Raw genomic sequence first — 22,223 nt, forward strand, 5'->3', positions numbered from 1 at the left:
TTTCTAGTTTTTTCCCTTCATTTAGACAGTATACGACAAAAAGAAAAAAAAATGACAATTTAAGGAAAGTTAAGATTTATGACTTCAAGAAAATATTCAATATTTTTGCATCATGTGAATATTATTTCTCTTTGTAAATAAATTTCTCCGAACTATTGTTTTATTTATTTTTTTCTTTTCATAAAAGTAAAAATATTCTGATTCATGGTAGGAAACTTAAAATTGTGCATGCAATCAACAGGATACTTCATTGCACAAGGAAACCAAAACACATAACATATTAATAATTCATTCAAGAAAACAAGAGAATCCACAGTGTTTTCTTTACTTAATGTGAACCTGCAATATTTATGACGTACTTAGCGACGTAATAAACTTGGGAAAGATATGTTTACCTCAACAAGTGGCAATAGCCGTTTTGCACCAAAAACTTTTATTTAATTGGTGCTTTGGGCTGGGGTGATTACCCATTACGCGGCAAAATTTTAACAAGTTGGTCATTAACAAAAAAATATTGCGCAAGAAATTACGAAGCAGTGAGAAAAAGCCACGTGAAACAGTCGTTGGAAGGGAAAGTTTTCCGAGTAAATGGCCTGAGGGCTTTTCTCGCTTTGTATGGTCATCTGAGGATAAAAAAGAAAAATCGTCTTCCTCTTAATGAATGGGAATAATGCTTTTCTATCGCTATTTTTTATTTCTTTTTAGCTTTTAAGGCAAGTATATGTTATATAAATTTCGTTCCACTTGAACTTCGACTAGTTTTAATAAGTGTCTCTGTGATCTTACAACTGAAAGATGATATTAGTCACAGAATTATTATTTTTGGCTTTGGGTGAGTAAATAGACCGATTATTTTACATTTAACCATCTTTATCCAATGTCTTTAGATTCAATAATTGACCCCACATTTTGATGAATCAACTCTTTAATTTAACAATTTAATTTAAAGTATAATTGTTTGTTGAACCTACACAATTTAAAAACTCTAAATTACCCGTGACACCTACGTACAAGGTGTCATGTTGCATGAAATCTTTTATTCAGTTAGTGTGACAGATAAATAAACTCTGGTTTTCACGTTTTTGTAGTTTTTACAAACAAAATATGCCAAATGTTTAGCTTTGTGTTACTATTAATTGTAGCAAACTACTTATAAATTGTGATATTTAGTATATCCAAACACGCATATTGTTACGATCTTTAGAACGTTTATTCCTTTGTTTAAGGTAAAAGTCAAAAAAAAAAAAAAAAAAAAGCTAGTATTTACTTTTCTAATTGTTTTTTTAAATATTCGGATTAATTTTCATTAGTGAAGGTTTATCTGTTCCATCTCATAAAGTCATGCAGCCATTTGTTAAAATTTTGATATCATTGACATCTTGCACTATAGTACATTGTGAGCATGTACATTCTACGTTTTATTACTCCAAAAATTTTATGTAACTAGTCTATTTCTGAAGGAAAAAAAATGATTTTATGACGAAATAGGGGAGGTTAGCCAAAAGCGGGTAGGCCTTCGTATCCCCCCCCTCCATGGTGTGTAAGCGGCGATGCATACATATGTCCTGTTTACATGAACACAACCGAGTTTTAATAAGTCCCAGCGAAGCAGCAGTGAAGCAACATTTCGCAACTAGGCTTAAAATAAAAAAATAGTACATTTCTTTTAAAAAAATGAAGTTTTGTAAATTGTGGTTAGTCGAAGACCAGTTTTTTCTTTTTTTTCTTTTTTTTTAATTGTCAATAGTATTACATTATTCTGACACCATGCCTACAAACTGCGTTAGTCATTTTGTTTGTTCCTTTTTTTTAAAATTTAAGGTTATAATTATTGAAAAAAAAAAACGTGCTTTGGGCAAAGCGGGTATAGGATTTAATCATATATTTATTTATAATTTCTTGATTCATGTGCTGACTTAGATTTTCTATTTCAATCGCCTCCAACTACTTGATTCAGATTAAAAAAAAGTTTTATTTGGTTTTTAATATTTTCCATTAATAAAGGAATACAAAGTACAGTATAAAGAACCACCTGCTCATATTAACCCAATTTTGCAACAAATCACAAGTACAACTTTTGTGCTTAGCACTCAGGGGAACAAAAGAAAACGATTTTAAACATAATTAGTAAGCAAACATAACTTCACATTTTTATGACACTAACTTTTTACCCGACTGCGCGTGCGCGACGCAAAGGAGGGTACAGTCGGATCCCAACTTACGCGAGGGATGCGTTCCAAGACTCCTCGCGTAAGTCGAAATTTCGCGTTATAGGAAATTGTTGTGTGCATGTTTTCTTAATTAACATACCCAATCACTTTTGACACTTTTAAACTGTTTTAGATCATTTTTTAAGTATATATTACTATTTCTTACATTAACAGCTAATTTATTGATGTAATTTTTTAAAAAGCTGCATTATTCAACATAAAATACTGTTACGATGCACAAAACCAATGATCAATGAGAGGGAGAGAGAAATACAAAGAAAACAGTACGGTACGTACAGTAACAATAAAACACTGCACTGCAAGAGTAAATGCAATGAGTTACATTTATAACTTAAAAATAGAAGATGATGATTTTTGCTGTGCAATCAGATCATTATTCTAATATATTTTTAAATACCGTAGCTTCGCATTAACTTTTATAACATTTACATCTATGGTAACACCCCTCTTTCAGGGACTCTATAATCTACAATTCAAGAGCAGATTCCAATTTCATATTGTTTGCATTTAGCTTAAACACTGCTCTACGAGCTTCATATTAAAACTAAGGTCAGGACTTATACGGATTGCCTTCTCTTGATTTTTAATTATACGTATGAAAGATTCAATCATACATAATTGTCGTGCCACCTTCGACCCACTTTCTAGTTTTTTAAGTGTATCAAGAATTTTTTTCACTTTTTGTTTCCATCGTTAAACTTTAGATGAAACAGCATACCTGGTGCCACAATTTTTCATCACCTTTCATATTTAGAATAAATAAATGAAAAATATGAGGTGCGTGGTAACTTGCGTAGTCAATGATGCTGAAAGGATAAAAGTACATTCACGAAGTCAATGTTTAGTAGTCAATAACAAAGCCGAAACGCTTTGTTACTGGCTACTAAATATTGCATCACGACTCCTTTCCAAAAACTTTCGTGTTGAGAGCGAGAAATTAGGTTTAGCTCCAAAATTCCTTGCTCCGGAAAAACTCGCGTTATAGCCATTTCGCGTAAGTCGGATCGCGTTGTAGCGGGAGTCGACTGTAATGTGTTTATCAGTCTATGTATGTATGTCTGTTCCTATGTGGCGTTCTACAGGCTAAAAGCCTTCGCATATTTTGGTAATTCTTACGTCAATCGATTTGTCTTAACCTTTTGAGTGTCACTAAACACATGACAGTAATCAAAAGTACCATTTCAAAAACCGGCGCAAAATGGGTGTTGCACACTGTGTCGCATGCTACCTGCGTGCGACAAATGCAGGTAGTTTTCGCTGCCTGAATTTTTTTTTTTACTAAGTCTACTAATTGAAATCTCAATGGCCGAGTGGGCTAAGCGATTGCTTCTCCAACTTGAGGCGGTGGGTTAAGACACCCTTGCTCCAGATGTACTTTTCCCTCTTTCTGATGTAAATTCTTTCATGTGTTCTTCATATGTATTATGTACTGTAATAAAAAATATATATCATGCGTAACGAAGGCAAGACACTCAGATTGTAGTCCTCATCAAAATAAACCCTAGCAATAAGCACCAAAAGAAAGAAAGTCTACTAATTCGATTTTTATCTCTAATATGTTGCATTTGTTTTTGCTTTGATTCAAGGGGCTTTTTTGAGAGGCTTTTTTAGTTTTGCGAGAAAGATTTGCCTGCGGGGGGGACGTTTCCGATTTCGCGTCTTCGTGAGTTATCCAGGCTGTTTATATAGCTGTATTGTGGTTGACTTAAGTTCGCGCATTTTTGCCGAAGGTCAAGCGCATGTAGCTTTACGCCGAGTTAGGTCCCTAGAGGGACTAATTATCAGAAGTTTAGACCACCGCAAGTTACTTAATAAACCTCACGATACAAACAAACTCTCTCAATGAAATTAAAAGGTTGCGAAATGTACCGTCTTATAATCATAATAACCGAGTCAATGAAAGTTAACTAAAAAACGTAAAATAAAAAATTATTAAATAAAAACAAAAAACCCGACTGCGTGAAAACCAAAAAAACTAAAAAAGAAAATGTATAAGCACAGTAGTTTAGAACGTATTAAGTACTACTGAATAACTACCCCGTTGAAATAGTTTTATAACCGTACACAGATAAAACAAATCATGAATTCAAAAGCAGAATAGAAGGATCAACAGTCAAATTTTACGGGATTCCTTGAATCAGAAAGGAATGGACCCCAAATGTTGATCTTTCTATTCTGCTTTTGTTATTTCTACTTATCTTTTTTTTTTTTTTTTTTTAACTTTTCGTCTCATACAAAACGTTACAAAACTCATAAGAGATATTAAGGAATGTCAAAAACTGGCAGATAATTTCATTTTCATTGCCCGTATCTCTAAAAGTCTTTGCAATGCAACGCTTTCAGAAAAAGAGAAGAAAAAGGAAAAATAAATAGTTTGGTAAATTTCGTTGAACTCACTTAATTCAGGGATGGAAAGAAAGGTGCAATGAAACTTAACTTCTCAGAAACCTTGGTTATAGTAGTCATACTGTCAACGATCAACGAAAGGACTGTTATGACCAAAAGCTCCCTTGCAAGAGATTTTTCTGTGTGCTGGTGATAAAAGTTAATCATTTACTAATAAAATTTTAAGTTAGATAAACTACAATATTTTTCTTCCTAAAAAATGAGAGAATCTTTGTCTTTAATTCCTCCTTCTAATGAGTGAATTCATGAAAAAACGGTTATTAATGTTTAACGAATAAAAGAAGAAAATCGAATTTCATAGAAAATGCTTTGACATGTAAAATGACAAGTTCGAAACATACGCATGCCATATTTATTTTATGCAAAAAAATGGTATTTATATCCATAGAGTGTCAACTTCTGCAAGGACATTGGTTTGTAACTCGTATAAATAAATAAATGTGTATAGTTTAAAGCAGAAGAAAAATTACCGACATACTAACAAAGACGAAATAAAATTTTCAGTAAGGTATACTGTTTTCAGAAACATCCAAGGACATACAAATTTTCAAATTCATTTTTACTTTCTTGTAGGAAATGAAAGAAGTGTAAAGTAATCAAAAAACAATTTTCGATCAAATTGATGCCTGAATGTCCATTTTTATCTCCCTTAATAAGTTTAAACTAAGAAATAAATAAATACCTTTGTGGCGAAAATCAAAAGATGAAATCACAACGTTAATATGCGATTAAAAAAAACTGCAGAAATATGTTTTGGGATCGTAAAAAATATTTTCATTCTAAGAACTTTTTTTAATGCTTAGAAGTGTGTTTTGGAACGGTCCGCGAAGCTGTGGCTCGTTGTTTTGTTCGATGTTACAAATCGAAAAGCACGTATCTTATTGAAAACGTCAGGAATTTGGAGCCAAAGATTGGTTTCTAAAAAAACAGATGTTTTTAATAAAATAAGCATCAAGTAATGATTGCATCAAGTATTGCTTTGTAACTTTCTTTCCTTTCTCATATTTTCCCACGTTTTGCAGGAGGAACAAAATACTTTAAAATTTCTTTGGTGTTATGACCCGCAGAAATGATTTTAATATGAAATGAGGGCCCCGGAAAACATGGTAGAGCACCACTGTTCTAGAGTGTACTTCACAAACTACGCCAAATACTAACCCAATTTTTTATTCTAACCCAATAAAACAAATAGCAATTTCAAAGTAATATAATTTGCAGATGCAAGTAAATCATGACAAAGAATGTTAAACATTTATTATGGCGTGGAAAATGTTTTGTAAACAGGGTAATGGATATTTTAATGGCATTGGCAAAATTTCAAACAAGGAATTAATTTTAATGGGGTTCCCCATTTCAAAAAGATAATGGGTAGAATATTTTTCATAGAATATACTAAGGAAATGCTTACCTCTTTAACTCTGCTCATTTTTTTTTCATAAACATATGGTCACAATTAAAAATTTAAAGATAAGCAAAACTATATAACAGAGCGAAGTTTTTCAATTCGGTTAGTCGCTTAAGCGAATTCATTGAACCAAGGTATTACCTTAGAAGCGAAGATACAAAACCAGAGTAAATGATGCTTTTAAGATTATTTCCCTTATTTCTTACAGCATTTTCAGGTAAGTGGTTTTGCAGTTATTACATACAAGTGTATGTAAATAAATAAATAAATAAATAAATGAATATATATATATATATATATATATATATATATATATATATATATATATATATATATATATATATATATATATATATATATATATATATATATATATATATATATGTATATATATATATATATATATATGTATATATATATATATATATATATATATATATATATATATATATATATATATATATATATATATATATATATATATATATATATATATATATATATATATATATATATATATATATAACCTGACCTGTAAAAACACACAGGTTTTTTCAGGTCAGTTTTTATTATTTAATGCTGTTTTGTTCAATTTGTTCTTCAAGGCTTCTCGGGGAAGGTAGTATGTTTTTGGGACCTTCCTCTTGATAAATGGAAAGGACTTTGTGAACTAAGGGACTGGTCTTCTCCTTCATAACGTATCAATCCCTGGTTCACGTTTTTCATTTTGGTGTTGTCTCCATGTTCCTCCTCTTTGTTTTTTTTTTTTATATTGCTTGTTTTTTCATGAATATGTTTGCTTTGTTTTTGTTTCTAAAAGCTTTGCGCTGACATTACATTACAATTTTGTGTTTATTCTTTCAATTCTGTTTGAATTTGTATTTGGGGTTTATAAGTTTTTCGTCATTGCACTTAAAGCAGTTTTCACCATTAAGAGTAAAAATTTCTTAAATAAAAGGTAAAAATCCTCAATGTTCAAAAATGAATTTCAATTGAACTAAGGATGCGCCAATAAGCAAATTGACCGATTACCGATTAATCGGCTGTTGATAATCGGCCTATTGACGAATTAGCCGATTAATGATCACAATGCATTTTTTTGAATACTACTTTTTCTTCATCACTTTCTTTTTTCTTTCTTATTTCAATTTCAACAGTTTATTTCTGAGAGATAATTTATTTTTCTCTTCTTTCCTAATTTTCCAAAAATAATTTCAAAATGTCTTCTAATTTCCCGGAGTCAATTTTTTTTTATTATAGTTGATAAAATTTCAAATTTTAACTATGCAGGAAAATTTTAAAATATTAGGGGGGCACCGTGTGGTAAACAAGCTTTTTTAGGAGAACTTTTAATATAAAATTTATTTTTTAATTATTAACGCCATTTAATCCAATACTTTTATTCTTTATGAAAAAACATAACATTATCTAAAAGAACTATTCTAATGGGGGAAAGAAAAAGTATAAACACTGGGAAAATGTTGCAATACTGTATATATGTAATTTTTTCTAAATAGAAAATTTTAATAAGCAAAATATTGCTGAGGGACCATATACACATTTGTTTATTTCTGCTATCTAAGAAAGGTAGCAGAAATAAACAAGCAGGATCAATAGAAATAACATTAAAATCATGAAATCCAATAGTTCCCGCAAAGAAACAATGCGAAAAGAGAGTGGTGGAGGGGGGCGTTGAGCGGGTTTACGCATTCCAATTTACGCATTCCAATTTTAAGTCCTTTAATTAAATCATTGATAAAATAACCATGTGAATATCAGCTGTTAGAGTTCAGATTCTTTAATATTTCATTCAATTTTAAGCACTTTTTAAACCCTTAATTTTATTTTTACTCTGTACACTTTTATATTAATTTCTATAGTAATATTTACAGAAAAGTATTTATTTATTGCCAAAAGATGTATTCATCATAGCTTCTTGTTAAAGATAGGCTCTAAAATTTGTTTTTTAAAATTTCCGATTATGGCCAACTAATCAGTACTGCCGATCAATTTGCACATCCCAAGTTTGAACTAAAAGTAATTATCTATGCTTTGTTTTTCCAAGTTTGGTTTGTAGATACTTTACGAGTCAATATAAATTCATTAAAAAAATTAAAGATCTATTTAAAATGAAATTAGAAAAGACTAGTTGTACTTCCGCACCTTAAGAACGGTAACTTGTTCGTATCTTGAGACCGACGCTTAGGTCTCAAAATTTTTGTTTATGCCTGTTACTTTGTAACAAACTATAGTTGGGGCAAACTTAAGCTAGCAGCATTGTGAAGGCTACGTCGCTGCCAGGTTAAGTTTTTCCCAACTAAAGTTGTTCACCTTTCGTTAATGTTGCAAAAATGTTTCTCGAAATCATTAGACACGTAATTTCAAGTAACACTTTTAATACTACGCAAGATCATATCCAAACTTTTAAATTAACTTAATTGGTTTTAAACCATAGACGTCCATACGGGTGCAGAGGGGTTATCAAGCTCCCCTCCAGACATTTGTGTTTCCATTTTTATAGTAAATTTTGTGAATGAATACCAAAGCATTTAGACTAAAATCATTGCTGAATAACTCTGATATTAAAATTTTCTTCACTAAATTTTTAATTTAAGTTTATTATGCACTGAAATCACTTTCAGAGAGGTTATCGAGCTCCCCTCCAGACGTTTGTAGTTCCATTTTTATAGTAAATTTCATGAATAAATACCAAAGTATTTAGACAAAAGTCAATGTTGAATAACTCTGATATTAAAATTTTCTATACTAAATTTTTGATTTAAGTTTATTCTGCTCCGACATTACTTTCAGAATTGTATCGTATTTGTCAATATACTTTAGATTATTTGTCTTCTAATGAAACAATGAATAACCTTTACATCGAAGTTAGAAGTATCATGATCCTAAGTAACACTAGATATTATAAAAGATTACTCATATCATAATAAGGGCAGAAATGATTTAAAACTCCAGTTAGAATAAGGGTAAAATTTCAAAGGAAAAACAATAGTTAATACGCTTTCAATTTTTTATACGCATTCTACTTCAACCAGATTCGAAAAATTCAAATGCTAAAAATTTAAAACAATTATAAAAAATCTCTTAAATTTTACCTTAACTTAAAACCTTAAAGTTAGCTTATGAGCGCCCATGTTTTGCGTGCCCGTAATAACTCGTTTAAGGTCATTAAATACCATTTCAAAGGTGAAGGTGTGAAGTAAGTAAAAACCTACTCCAAAAACATAAAAAAAATCGTATCAAAAACTGAAACTATTGAAGTAAAACTTTTTATGCGTAGCTTTGAAGTTCTGATCCACTACTTTATTTTATTTTATTTTATTTTTTTGCGACGAAAATGACGCAGTTGGTTTTGCGGGCGAAAAGTTGCACATGCACCCTTCTTGCTTTCTTCTTTTTCGTTGTCCGAGCATTTTGGCGGCGTGGCGATCCATGAGTACAACAGTTGGTTATCAACAGAACATATGTTGAAACTCGTGTGTATAACTAACGCATTTCGTGTATATTTCTCGTTCTTTATAATCTATTTTCCTCATTAAAACATGTAGTTGTGTTGTGCATATGCCTGAAACATCTTGGAAAAGACCTGACTCGGAGATCGATGGATTCAAAGCTTAGCGCTTTGTCGATTTGAGCCACTGTGATTATCAACCAGATTGCACTGTGCGGCGATATTAGTGTGTCTACGAAAATTGCGTTGAAAAAATTGGTGTCTTAACTTTAGACAAGTAGTTTGAATGATGTTTGACTGTTTAAGTTTAAAAAAAGGGAAGATTTCATTCGTTTATAGTTCAAACAAGTTGCGTATGTGAAAATTGGGTTCTCAACGCAAACATTTTCCCGAGAAGCTTTTTTTTATTTTAAGAAATTAATTACCTTGTTAGATTTACTGAAAGTGCTTTTACTCAGCTTTTTTTTTACGACGTAACTTTCAGCGGCGGTTGTAAAGTGCATTTATATGTACTTGAAACAAGTCTGGATCTAAAGTGCTCTTGGAACTAAAACGTATGATAGGTCGGCCTGTGGTGGACTCTGGAGTAGTTCTAGAACGAGTCACTAGTTCATCGGTTTAGTTAAACTGAAAGCTTTCCTCCCAAAAGTCTCATTTTTATCGTGTGTATTTAAGACACACAAATAATTTGTAATACTTGTAATTGCTGAATTATTTTCAAATATTTCTTGACACTTTTTATTGTAAAATATTTGAATTTGAATAGTTGTTTTGCATTTTGATTTTAAAACATACGAACTTTTGGTTACTTCAAAAAATATTAAACTGCTGTCATTTTTCAGCCAGTGGAGCTTTAGGTGCAGCAGTAGAAAATTGCCACATGGACAGGCTAACCAAATGTGGCGATCCTCTGGCAGCGTTTAGGAAGGAAATGGGACAAAGTTTTCCCACAACTGAGGAACAAGTAAAGAAATTATGCGAGTAAGTACCAAGAACAAGTTGCATATAGCTTAAAAGTGTTCCACGAAGAGAAATACCAAGATAGTGAAGATATAAGTAGAATAAATTAACTAATCCATTCTGTTGTACTTAAACAGTAAATTTGTTAAAACTCGTTCAATTTTGGAGTAGTTTCAATGTTTTCGACGAAAGTTGAAAACCCTGTTTTTACAAACTTGCTGTTATCTAGTTGTACTCAGCTGAGATTATGTTGTATGAAAAATATTTTCCATTTTCAGCATTGAAGAAAAAATAAATTTTTTCCCTTTATCTTATCATTATTATTTTAGAATGAATCATTAGAAACATAATTTTGTTAACGTCCTTTTTCTAGTAATACAGGACAACGATTCTATTTAATACTATGATTATTTTATAGTTATTATTATTATTATTATTATTATTATAACAGTAATAATAATAATAATTATTATTATTATTGTTTTTATTATTACTATTATTGTTATTGTTGTTGTTGTTGTTGTTAATATTTTATTACTATTATTATTACAGTAACTTAAAGGAAGCTCATGATTGCGCAGAGAACTTTCAAAATAAATGTATGACTCCTCTTCAACTGGAGACATTAGGTTTCTTGGCTGAAGGATCGTTCCGTGTATTTGAAGAATTCTGCCAAGAAGGATCAGAAATGAGAAAAGGTAAGTTGGGAATATTATTATTCTTTTCATTACACATCTAGCCGTTTTGCTGCAAAATGAAACGAAAATGTTTGTGTAAAGTTTTCCGGGGTGATTTAAAAGTTTTGCAATAAATTGCAGCCTCTTTACTTTACCTATTATTTATTTAGTAACATTAGTACTGTTAATTTTACAAGTCTACCATTGTAAAATAACATTATTCCATACTACTATTGTATTCCCATTGTATGCCATGTTCTAACCAATTCTTCGATAACACAGCGATAATAATATTTTACTATGGTTTACTATGACGCTAATCGCAATCATCATAATAATTGATATTACCGAGCCATCACCTTTAGCATAATACATGTTTCCAAATGTCTTGGCTGTTTTATGGTAGTTTGGTATCTTATGGGAAGAACATATCTGAACGCTGTTCTGTAGTAAGCTAGTCTAAATATACATGTTTTTTTAAGTGTTATATCCGGTTGTTTACGCACATGTTAACACGTTAACAGTATGTTGCGAAAATTGTCTTGCGTCAAATATTGCGAAATTTATAAAGCACTATAATATAGCTAGGCACATAATGTACCGCATAAGTGATAAAAATGTATTTATTTTCAGGGATAGCGAGTAAAATATATTTGTTATTCAATTTTGCGTTGCTATTAAAATACATGAAACATTTTGAGCAGATGCTTTTTATAGTATATATTTAAAGCATAAAAACTGTTTTTAGACCTTTCAAGAAACATTTCATCATTTTTAAAATAATAACGTTCTGCACTAGAACGTGCAAATCACACGAGCAGATATTAGTTGCCTAATATATTACCAAACCTTTGTACAATGATTAAAATTATGACAGCTAACCTGCCCAGAATATGTACGCAGACGTTTGGATCTAATTGGACAGTTTTACTTTGGATAGTTACAATAAATTCGATAAAATATTTTTGTTCTTGTTCGTAATATTTCCAAAACTTATAACTTAGCTGCATTGGGAATAAAACAGAAGTTTTATTTCCAACAAAGCAAAATTTGTTAGAACTACGTAACTACGCAAATGCATGTAGTAAAGCTGCAAAATAATCGATAAAAAATCATCTACCATTGACAATCAGAAATAAAGTTTTACAAAATGCTTTTACAAATTATTGCTCAACATGAAAACCATAATGTTGTCGGATGAGTTTCCTCTAAATGCCGTTTTGTGGGAAGTACCTAAAGGTTATTCTCGTGACATAATTTGCACTTTACTAGTCGATTGAAAAACGGTAAAGGAAAATTGAGATAATTTTTAAATTAAGGAAAACAGCGTTATTCATTATACAACACTGTAAACGAAGAAAAACACGGAATATAATGATGGGTTAGTAGAAATTTATTTGACATTGATTTAAAAATAGCTGTAAAAAATCATTTGACTTGAGTTCTAGATTCAACCAGAACTTTCTGAACTGCGTCAATAATGAAAGTCAACCAAGGAAATCGATCGAATGTAACTGCAGCACTTATGTAGTCTCGAAGAAACAAACGTGTATCCACGTGTACCAAATGTAATTAAAATTACCTTTAGCAACTTTCTAAAAATTATGTTTAAATATTTTAAGGTACATATTGTGAATTTCCATTTATTTTTGGCTGACACCATTCCCGAAAGCGCTCGGTTTTTTTTCCTAATTTAGCCGGTTCGTCAATGCAAATGGTCGAGAATTGTTGATTTAAAAATATAGTACAATTTCATTACAGCGAATACTGATATGACGAAATAACGTTTTAAGTGGCATTTCATTTCTTTTAATTTCCATTGCAACAAAACTCCCCTTACAACAAAATTTGAGGTTCTTTGCAGTTTATAGTAATTGGATTTCACAGTTAGACTTTCAGTTAAGTAAATTTTTATAGCAATGATGTATATTAAAACGAGCTAATGTGTGCATCACATGACTTCCTTTTGCTCAGATTTAGTGATGATAGTGTCTCGAAGTAAGCAATGAAACACTTTAAATATTTTCACCCCAAGTTTGTTACGAACCGAAGCAAAGAAAACGTTTTATACAGATAAACGTTCCCAATATTGACAGTTTTAATGTAATTAATTATGGTCAAATTGAAACCAGATTAAAAAAAATAAATAAAACCGCCAAACTTTGTCACCAAGTTGGTAACAAAACTTAGTGACCAAAAGCTTGGCGATATGTTGCCAAATGTTTGCCAAATTATAACGACACTTGAGTATTCATTAAAATTAACAATGATTTTACCCCCAAAAAGGTGTAAAAGACCGTCTTTGGAACATCCGAGTGCAACCAAATGGGGATATGCACAATTAGACCCCACTACGTTTGGTCTACGTACCAAATTTCAACTTTCAAGAACATACCGTTTTTGATCTATGCGAGATACATACGCACATACATACATACACACATACGCACATACATACGTACGTACGGACGTCACGAGAAAACTCGTCGTAATTAACTCGGGTATCGTCAAAATGGATACTTCGGTTGTCTATACGTTCTTAGTCATACATCCACGTGTGGTCGGATTGAAAAAAAAAAAAAAAAAACCTCAATATTCCTTTGGGGGCGAGCAAAATGGAAATTAAGGCCGATTTTTGAGTCAAATTTTTTCGCGAATACAATACTTCCTTTTTTTGGAGAAAAGGAAGTAAAAAAAAAAAAAACTCAAGGAGACCAAATTTGCTGTCAGTTGCTATACGAATTCTAAGAGTTTGGATAGGATTTAGGTGAATTAAAACCTAGATTTACTTCGTAATAGCATTAAATTATAGTCGTTGCTCAAAATTTTCTTTTTAGTAGTCATATTCGTTAGTCAGTTTCTACTTGACAGCTGTTTTAAATATTAAAAAATAAAAAAAGAACTTAGCGTGGTTCCTTGAGATGCACTACGTATAGTAAAAATAAATATAGGACGATATTAAGGTTGATGTTTTAACTAGTGGTTCTTTATTGAAAAAAAAGTAATTGAAAAAGAACGCAGGTAAAAATCTCTCGTGAGAATTCATAGTTTAGCCAGAGCTAAATGATGATTTTAAAACTAAAACGCTTCAGTTGAATTTGTAGGTAGCGAGTGTAATTGTAGTATTTATTGTACAATCATCTAAAATCTTGGGACAGTATTTAACCGTAAATCTCGTGACATTATTAAAATATCCATCCATTCACAATATAAAATAACTGTTTTGTTTTAAAGGATGCATGTGGAAAAGTTGACTTAAAAGTTTCAGATAAATTTTATATTAAAGTTAGCTTTATTAGATAATAAAGTGCAGTTTATTTTCTAATTAAGTATATTCTATCTCAAACTTCTTAGTCAGTTTTTCCTCATGCTTCCTTTGGAAAAATCAGTTATAGTCTAACGTTTAATCAACTCGATTTCAGAAGAGATTATGTCAGAGAACTGCATTTATAAACGAGTAGAACATGCGATTTAGATTTCCAATTGAGAAGCTTAGATGGTAAAGCATGAACTTGGAAGTAAAATAGGAGACTTCTTTAAATGGTTATTTCCGTACTTAAAATAACTACTGGTAATGAAAGAATAGATTATTTTTATGATGTTTTTCAGCTATTTTTCAGCATTTTAGATAATTTATTTCTCTATAGTTTAGAAAATGTGATTTTCCGCGGCCTTATAAGAAATAAGAATTAATAGATCGTTGTCAAATTCGGAAGATTTTAAACATGCTTTTATTTATATACGCATGTCACTCGAAATTTCAAGTTCTGTTTTGTTCAACGTGCACTAAGTTTAATGCACTTTGCACCACATGTCTATTCATATAAAAATAAGATAAAATAATTGCTGCTTTTTTTAGAATACCTGAAACACGCTAAGTGTCTGGATGAGGCAACTAAAACTGATGAAGCTAAAGCACACTACAAATACGTTGAAGCTTCATTAGAAGATCTCGCTGAAAAAGCACCCAATAAAAGATTGCCAACTGCTTGTTGGTAAGTAAAATCATGTAAAATAATAAAATAGAAGAATAACAAGATTCATTGTTTTCTTTTCTTATGGAAACTTATTTTCTTAAAAATTTCAAATTGTTTTGTGATTATATATAAATTTTAAAAAGATAATACAGTAAAGTCTCGATAACTTAGTCATATTCTAGCAGGATGAAATATTTGCACGGGAAAATACTTGCGAACATTTTTGCCACATTTTGGTCCACACCAGGCCGAGTTTTCGGGATTCCACTGTAAAGAGAGAAATCACTACGGGCGGTATTCTACTGTAGAATGTTTATTGATAAATGTCTGTTTATACAGAAAAAGGCAATCGAAGCAAATATCAAATTGCTTGATATTTATGTCAAATAAAAGCTCTGTTTAAATTACTCAATACTGGAATTGTAACTCAAACTCTGTTATTTTCTACATTATTATTAATCTATTAAGTTTAAGTTTGTTAAATATCTATGTTAGTCCGAAATTTTGTTGCTGTTGCGAAGTTTTTTTACTGAAAGTCACTCTATCAGGATGTGTTGGATTTCTCCCCAATCATCATACGTCATCCCTCATTTTATATTACTGCGTTACTTTTGTTTTGTTTTTTCCTTTATTTATTTACTTACTCTTTTATTTATTTTTCATCTTTAGCATGCAAAACATTTTTTTTTTTTTTTTGAATATTAACCAAAATAAATTCAACAACTTTAACGGTTGCACCCTTCCTTTTTATCCTTCGAGCTGGAATTTTAACTAAACATATATTTCCTTTTACTTTACGCTAAAATAAGGAAAAATGTATTTAACATTTTAATAAGTTTATGGTTATGAAATACAGCGTATAGTATTGCGTTATGTTCTTTCCTACTTTAATGGTAAAATCTTCATGGTCTAACTGGTGTCTCTTTCTGCTAAACACCAATTTTGAAATTTTTGCACAGAGCACAATGTTTTTTTCTTTATAAAATCTTTGTAAATACCTTTAATAAAATACAGTTTTTTAACCTTCTTTTTTCTCAACAATCTTTAGTGGATACCAGTGGTTGGCTGACAAAACTGACAAAATGGGTGCAGAAAGATGCGGAGAGGACGCAATTGAATCATTCCACAAGGTTGTCGATATGGCCGTCTCATCTCTCCCCAGTGTTCTGTGCTCCGGGTTCCAGCCTGATTCCAAGGAGTGTAAGGAAGTTTTGCCTCCACTTGGTACAGAACCAAAAGGAACTCTGAAGAATTCTCATATTGCACAAGCTTTTGCTTCGATCTACCTCAAGGATTAAAGGATTGTGGTTGTCTGATGTTGTGTTTTGGAAATAAAACTGTTATTGTTTTCATTGAACTAAATAACTTATTTTGACTTTTTACATAACGCGTCGTAGACATTGTTAACAATTAGCTGACTCGTGTGAAGCATTCGCACGTGACAGAAGAAATCCCAACACCAATTTTTAAGATGTTAAAAAAAAATCCCTGATTTCAGAGGTTTTTTTTTTTTTAATCACGTCTTACTTTTGAAGAGTTTGATGAAGTTTTAAGGAAGTTAGAGCGTACCCACAAAAACAACTACGATAAATAATATATATGATGCTGCGATTTGTCATGGTTTTTTTCCCGATATCAAAGTAGCAATACAATTGTGTTTTGGAGTCCTTCCCTCAATGAGGTAACAAAATAAATTCAAGAAAATAAAATCAAGTTCAGAAATTCAGTTAATCAGAATTCAGGTAACGAAAATTTGTCATTCAAAAACAATTTTACGACTCATTGGGGATAATCGATCCTTTCACATATGTATTATAGCAGGATGCTCTTACTACCAACTGAGTTGCTCTGCTCGTATAGTGTCTGTATGTTATACGCTAAGACTATGGGTAATAAAGCGACAAAACAAAATGAAACTGATTCTTCTACTTTGTTAAAATGTTAATAAATGCTGTACTACAATTTAAAGTGTTAAAATTTAAATCTTGCTGCTGCTTGATTTTGGCAACATAAAAACTGTACCTCCAAATCCTGGAATAATTTAATTTACATATCCGTGGAAGTTTGGATTAGAGTTCTGCTGAAGAAAATAAATCATTAACACGATTTTCAGTAAGTTACCGCCCTATAGCCAGGGCTAAGGTCAGAAATACATGAAATACACCGCCAGCTCACTCATTCTAGCCGAGGACTGCAGTTTCGTGCTTATTAGAACTCATCAGCCTGTCATAGAAAGTGACTGAGCTGGAGGTGGAAAACCTCTTAAGGAAGCCAAGAATGCCAAACAAACTGGTAGCTAATATAGCATAAGCACTGACAGACGAGTGACCGAAGCAATGGTTCGGACAAGTTTGTTTGGCACTCTTGGCTTCATTAAGAGGTTAATTTTAAAACATGGTTTATTAAAGCTTTTTTATTTTATTTAGTATTTATTGTATGTTTGAAAGGTTTCGATTAATTTCAAATATTGCGATCAGACAACGCCAGAGACGGTTAAATTAACAATGACGGAGTTCGGTAAATTTATTCAGTCGATAAAAACTAGCTTAAACAATAAACTGCACGATAGATGACATTGTAACCAAAATTACATTTAGCTTGTTTTTACATTTCTATATGCAACATAAGTTCAATGCAAGCAAAATAGTTTTAATGTGGTAATAGAAACAAATATTTAAATATTTCAAACAGAACGAACTGAAAACACATACCAATTACAAAAAAAAAAAAAAAAAAAAAAAAACGAAGATCCGAAAAACATAATAAAAAACACATCTTTGTTGAAAAGTTGCAACTCAACCCAAAACTTTATTTGCATTTTCCAGCATTTACATTGAAAGTTTGCCAATTTGCATACCTTTAATTGCTATACTAGGATATTGCTTTAAAAAATTTATGCGTATTTTAATAAAAGCAATGTAACACAATAGACCAGTGCCAATAGCTTTGAAAATGGTAAAAAGTCGAAAAAATTTAGAACAGGATAAAACCAGTTAGAAAGGTAAGAAAATCTAATAACATTAATAGGAAAAATAAATTACGGGCGAGTTGAGTTCGGGAAGGGGGGTGTAGGGGGGTTTAAGGGGGGGGGGGGGAAACGGTTTATCACGATTTCCGGAAAAACTAAGAGTTCTATCGAAAAAGACTAAATTACAAAGTTGTTGGTAATAAAAAGATCTACAACTTTTGTATTTGCACTTTTTTTCTATAACCTCAAAATATATGCGACAAATTCAAAAAAACCGACTTTTTGGTTTTTTATTTTTATCTCCCACAAAAAAAAATTTTTCACTAAATTTAATGAAAAGTTACCTTATTATATCCCAAATACACTGTAATTTTTTGGATTTAAAATATTTATATTTTCTCCTTATTTTGATTCAGTAGTAAAAGCATCAGAATTTTCAATCAAAAAATCTCACGTCAAAATATTTGATTTTTTTTAAAAATCGGAGCAAGTTTTTTTCGTTGGAATCTCTGCTTTTTGATGGTATAAAAAACAATATACAATACTATAGAAATTTTTTGCAAAAAATGAAGAAAATCAAAAAACTCGAATTTGAAGAAAAAAAAAAGTCATAACTATGTAAAAATTTTAAGCTCCTTATTAAAATGTACACTTTAATTACTCGAAAAATGAAATTTTCCATGTTACATTGACACAAATTGAAAATAAAAATATACTAAAATAATTAAAAATCAAGCTACAGCATGCATTTGTTTTATACCCTTCTCATCCACCATTAGACGGTGACTGCAGTGCCCCCTATAGTTTTTTGGAATTACGAATAGCAAGCTACACTGTAGGATGGGATAAATGAGTAATTTCCGCAATTTCCAACTGTGTTACCTTGAATATTATGAAAAATAATCACTTTTCCAATTGTGTTTGCTGTTAATTATTGTGTTTGCTGTTAATTTAATAAATAGCTTAAAATTTTACATAGTGATGATTTTTTTTTTTCAAATTCGAGTTTTATTGATTTTCTACATTTTTTGCGAAAAATTTCCTTAGTATTGTATATTGTTTTTTATACCATCAAAAAGTAGAGATTCCAACGAAAAAAACTTGCTCTGATTTTTTAAAAAAATCAGATATTTTGACGTGAGAATTTTTGATTGAAAATTCTGATGCTTTTTTACTACTGAACCAAAATAAGGAGAAAAAATAAATATTTTAAATTCAAAAAATTACAGTGTATTTGGGACATAATAAGGTAACTTTTCATTAAATTTAGTGAAAAAAAATTTTTTTTGTGGGAGATAAAAATAAAAAACCAAAAAGTCGGTTTTTTGAATTTTTCGCATATATTTTGAGGTTATAGAAAAAAAGTGCAAATACAAAAGTTGTAGATCTTTTTATTACTAACAACTTTGTAATTTAGTTTTTTTCGATAGGACTCTTAGTTTTTCCGGAAATCGTGATAAACCGTTTCCCCCTTTAAACCCCCTACACCCCCCTTCCCGAACTCAGCTTGCCCGTAATTTATTTTTCCTATTAATGTTATTAGATTTTCTTACCTTTCGAGCTGGTTTTATCCTGCTCTAAATTATTTTGGTCTCAAACATTATTGGCACTGGCCTACAATGACTAAGATCAACAATGGATTTTCAATCGAAGGCTCGCCTACATTTTAGCATGAAATAAGTTGAAACAATTGTAATTTTCTCGTTCTAATTACTCGGAATATTGAAAAAAAAGATATGATGCAAAAGTAATTAAGGGTTTCTATGAATGTATGACTTAAATTTGCGAGATTATTTTATCGTCTTCATATTAGAGGAATTATGCAAAAAGGTTGATTCAAATTAGAATGAACTATTGTAAATGGTTGATTATTTAATTTGATCATAGAATTTGGTAGAAGGGGGATAGTGCGGACAAGAGTTTACAATGGACGTCTGGAATTATTTTCTTATTTTTTTTTTTTCAAAATTTCTCTGCTAATTTATGCATAATGACAACACCAACATGCACCTCCATGTACACTTGATAGTTCAGTCGCAATTTACAAAAGAACGTTTTAAAAGGGTTAAAAGAAAAAAAATGCTGCATGGGATTAGAGTGGACACATGATGATGGGCTACTGTGGACACATGCATATTGCATACACTAATCCCTTGCAGCTTTGAGTGGGAAAATAAACCGTGCTTGTGAAAATATTTTTTATGTTGTTTGCCTAATTAGAATAATTTTGAAAAGTATGCATTCAATTTCAAAGGATTATATGTCCTGTATTTTCAAATTTTAGGTTTCATTTAAAATTACTTTTAAATAAAAAAACGCCTTCAAAAAACACCTAGGAACTAAAAAGTAAAAAATAACCGATTACACTTACATACTATTTCCTACCCAAACCTAGAAATGAAATTTATTTTACAATTCCAGTAAAAAAACCAACTAAACTAAACACCCAATTATAAAATAAACACTGATTTTAATTACTGTACGATGAATAACCTTTTGAAGTCGGGGCCTCCTATAATTATTGCCTAACGTACTTGACAACCCACCGAATCATGAATTAAATACTAATTTATCTAAACACGAAATTAGTCTACGTGAACTCTGACGTATTCCGCCCGGTGACGTAAGCTGCAAAATGTATCCACAACGTGTGAAATTTCTTGGATTTCTCCGGGACCCCTTATCCAAACCAGACCAAATTACCGTGGGACTATCTGGGAAGTATACCCTTCCAAACAAAAAGAATTTTTCAAATCGGTCCAGTAGTCTTGGAATAATACGAAAACATACATAAAAAGCCGCAAGACGAAATCATAACCTAGTTTTTTGAAGTCGGTTAGTAAAATAAGATTGCTTCTTGAAAAGTAATGAATTATTTTACAAATGATTAATAAAGGTGATGATGAAGAATTTGATAATGAAGATAATAAAGGATTTGGTTTTACTGTTTACAATTGCTTCATAAAATAATGGACACATTTGGAAAGGATTCTGTGTGTTTTTGCAAAGTTTTTAGTTATATTTTCTTTTTTACTGAATAAGCTTGCTTATTGAAAGGTGATTTTCAATTTACAAGAAATTCTATCATTTTCACATATAAGTATGATTTTTTCGATTCAAATTACCAATGACATAAGCCCTAATAACTTTGTGTTGGTGAAGTTTATGGGAATGCATTGACTAAGGAACCTGATATTTAGGTTAAAATTTATTTATTTATGTTTTTAAATCCACTGTTTACTTTGATTAATTAGTAATATAGCTTGTCCATACTTGCACCATGTCATGGGGCTAGTGTGGAAAAAAAACAACCTTTTTTTCAAAAAAAAATTTTTCTAAATGACTATTATGCCAAACGTTGTAATATGTCAATTAAAACAAGTGCAAATTACAGTAAAAAAAATACCAGTGGTTAAAAAACAGTATTTAGCATATGTTTTTTCCAAAAATGTAAAATTTGTCCACACTAACTCCCTTTTCTCCCATTGCATTGTCATCGGATTTGCATATAACTTTCAAAAGTATCAAATATCAGAAAGAGGGTGAAACTTGAGTTTCCTGATTTTAAACGAACCGACATACACCAAACCAAGTTAATAAAAACATGGCAGAAAGTAGGATGCCCACACGTAAATCAGAATCATGAGCACCACTTTTAACTGATCTTAAAGTGCTCGTTGTTTAAAAAACATAATCACGAATTTATTTGCAAACGCGCTATGCTCACTATGCCACTCTTTGCGGATAATGAAAATGCCACTTACACTGATGTCGATCAAGTCATTTCTATTCTCTCACACCTTTTTCCGAATATTGTAGTTCATATTTCCAAACCCTGTATTTATTGGAAGCTAATATTATTTTTGATTTTACAAAGAAAAAGAAATCTAATATAGAGACATTTAATTTTTCTGCCACAGTTTAAAAAGATTCAGCCTAAACCTATATTTAAATGATGTTGGAAAATCGATATTTGTTAAAGATAAATAAATGCATTCGATTATTTTTATATTAAACGTCATATTTTCAATAAATATATACTTAGACTTCAATGAAAGTCTATTTTATGTTTCTTGTTAATTGTTTACTGACACAAATATATAATATTCAATGCGGTTGATATGAATTAT

The 22,223-nt window shown here is 30.8% G+C and overlaps 1 protein-coding gene across 1 annotated transcript; it reads left to right on the forward strand.

Moving 5' to 3' along the window:
- Positions 1–676: 676 nt before the first annotated feature.
- Positions 677–16,477, forward strand: LOC129234110 (uncharacterized). The gene is made up of 5 exons (XM_054868002.1): positions 677–832; positions 10,354–10,492; positions 11,024–11,169; positions 15,008–15,143; positions 16,174–16,477. Exons 1-5 carry the CDS (start codon positions 796–798, stop codon positions 16,421–16,423), a joined length of 708 nt encoding a protein of 235 aa, XP_054723977.1. The 5' UTR covers positions 677–795; the 3' UTR covers positions 16,424–16,477.
- The last annotated feature ends 5,746 nt before the right edge of the window (positions 16,478–22,223 follow it).

The sequence above is a fragment of the Uloborus diversus genome, chromosome 1 (assembly GCF_026930045.1).
Source record: "Uloborus diversus isolate 005 chromosome 1, Udiv.v.3.1, whole genome shotgun sequence".
Lineage (NCBI taxonomy): Eukaryota > Metazoa > Arthropoda > Arachnida > Araneae > Uloboridae > Uloborus > Uloborus diversus.

Coding starts and splice junctions, on each gene's coding strand:
- LOC129234110 (XM_054868002.1), top strand. CDS start 796: ATGATATTAGTCACAGAATTATTATTTTTGGCTTTGG. Junction 833..10,353: donor ATTATTATTTTTGGCTTTGG/GTGAGTAAATAG, acceptor GTCATTTTTCAG/CCAGTGGAGCTTTAGGTGCA. Junction 11,170..15,007: donor AGGATCAGAAATGAGAAAAG/GTAAGTTGGGAA, acceptor TGCTTTTTTTAG/AATACCTGAAACACGCTAAG.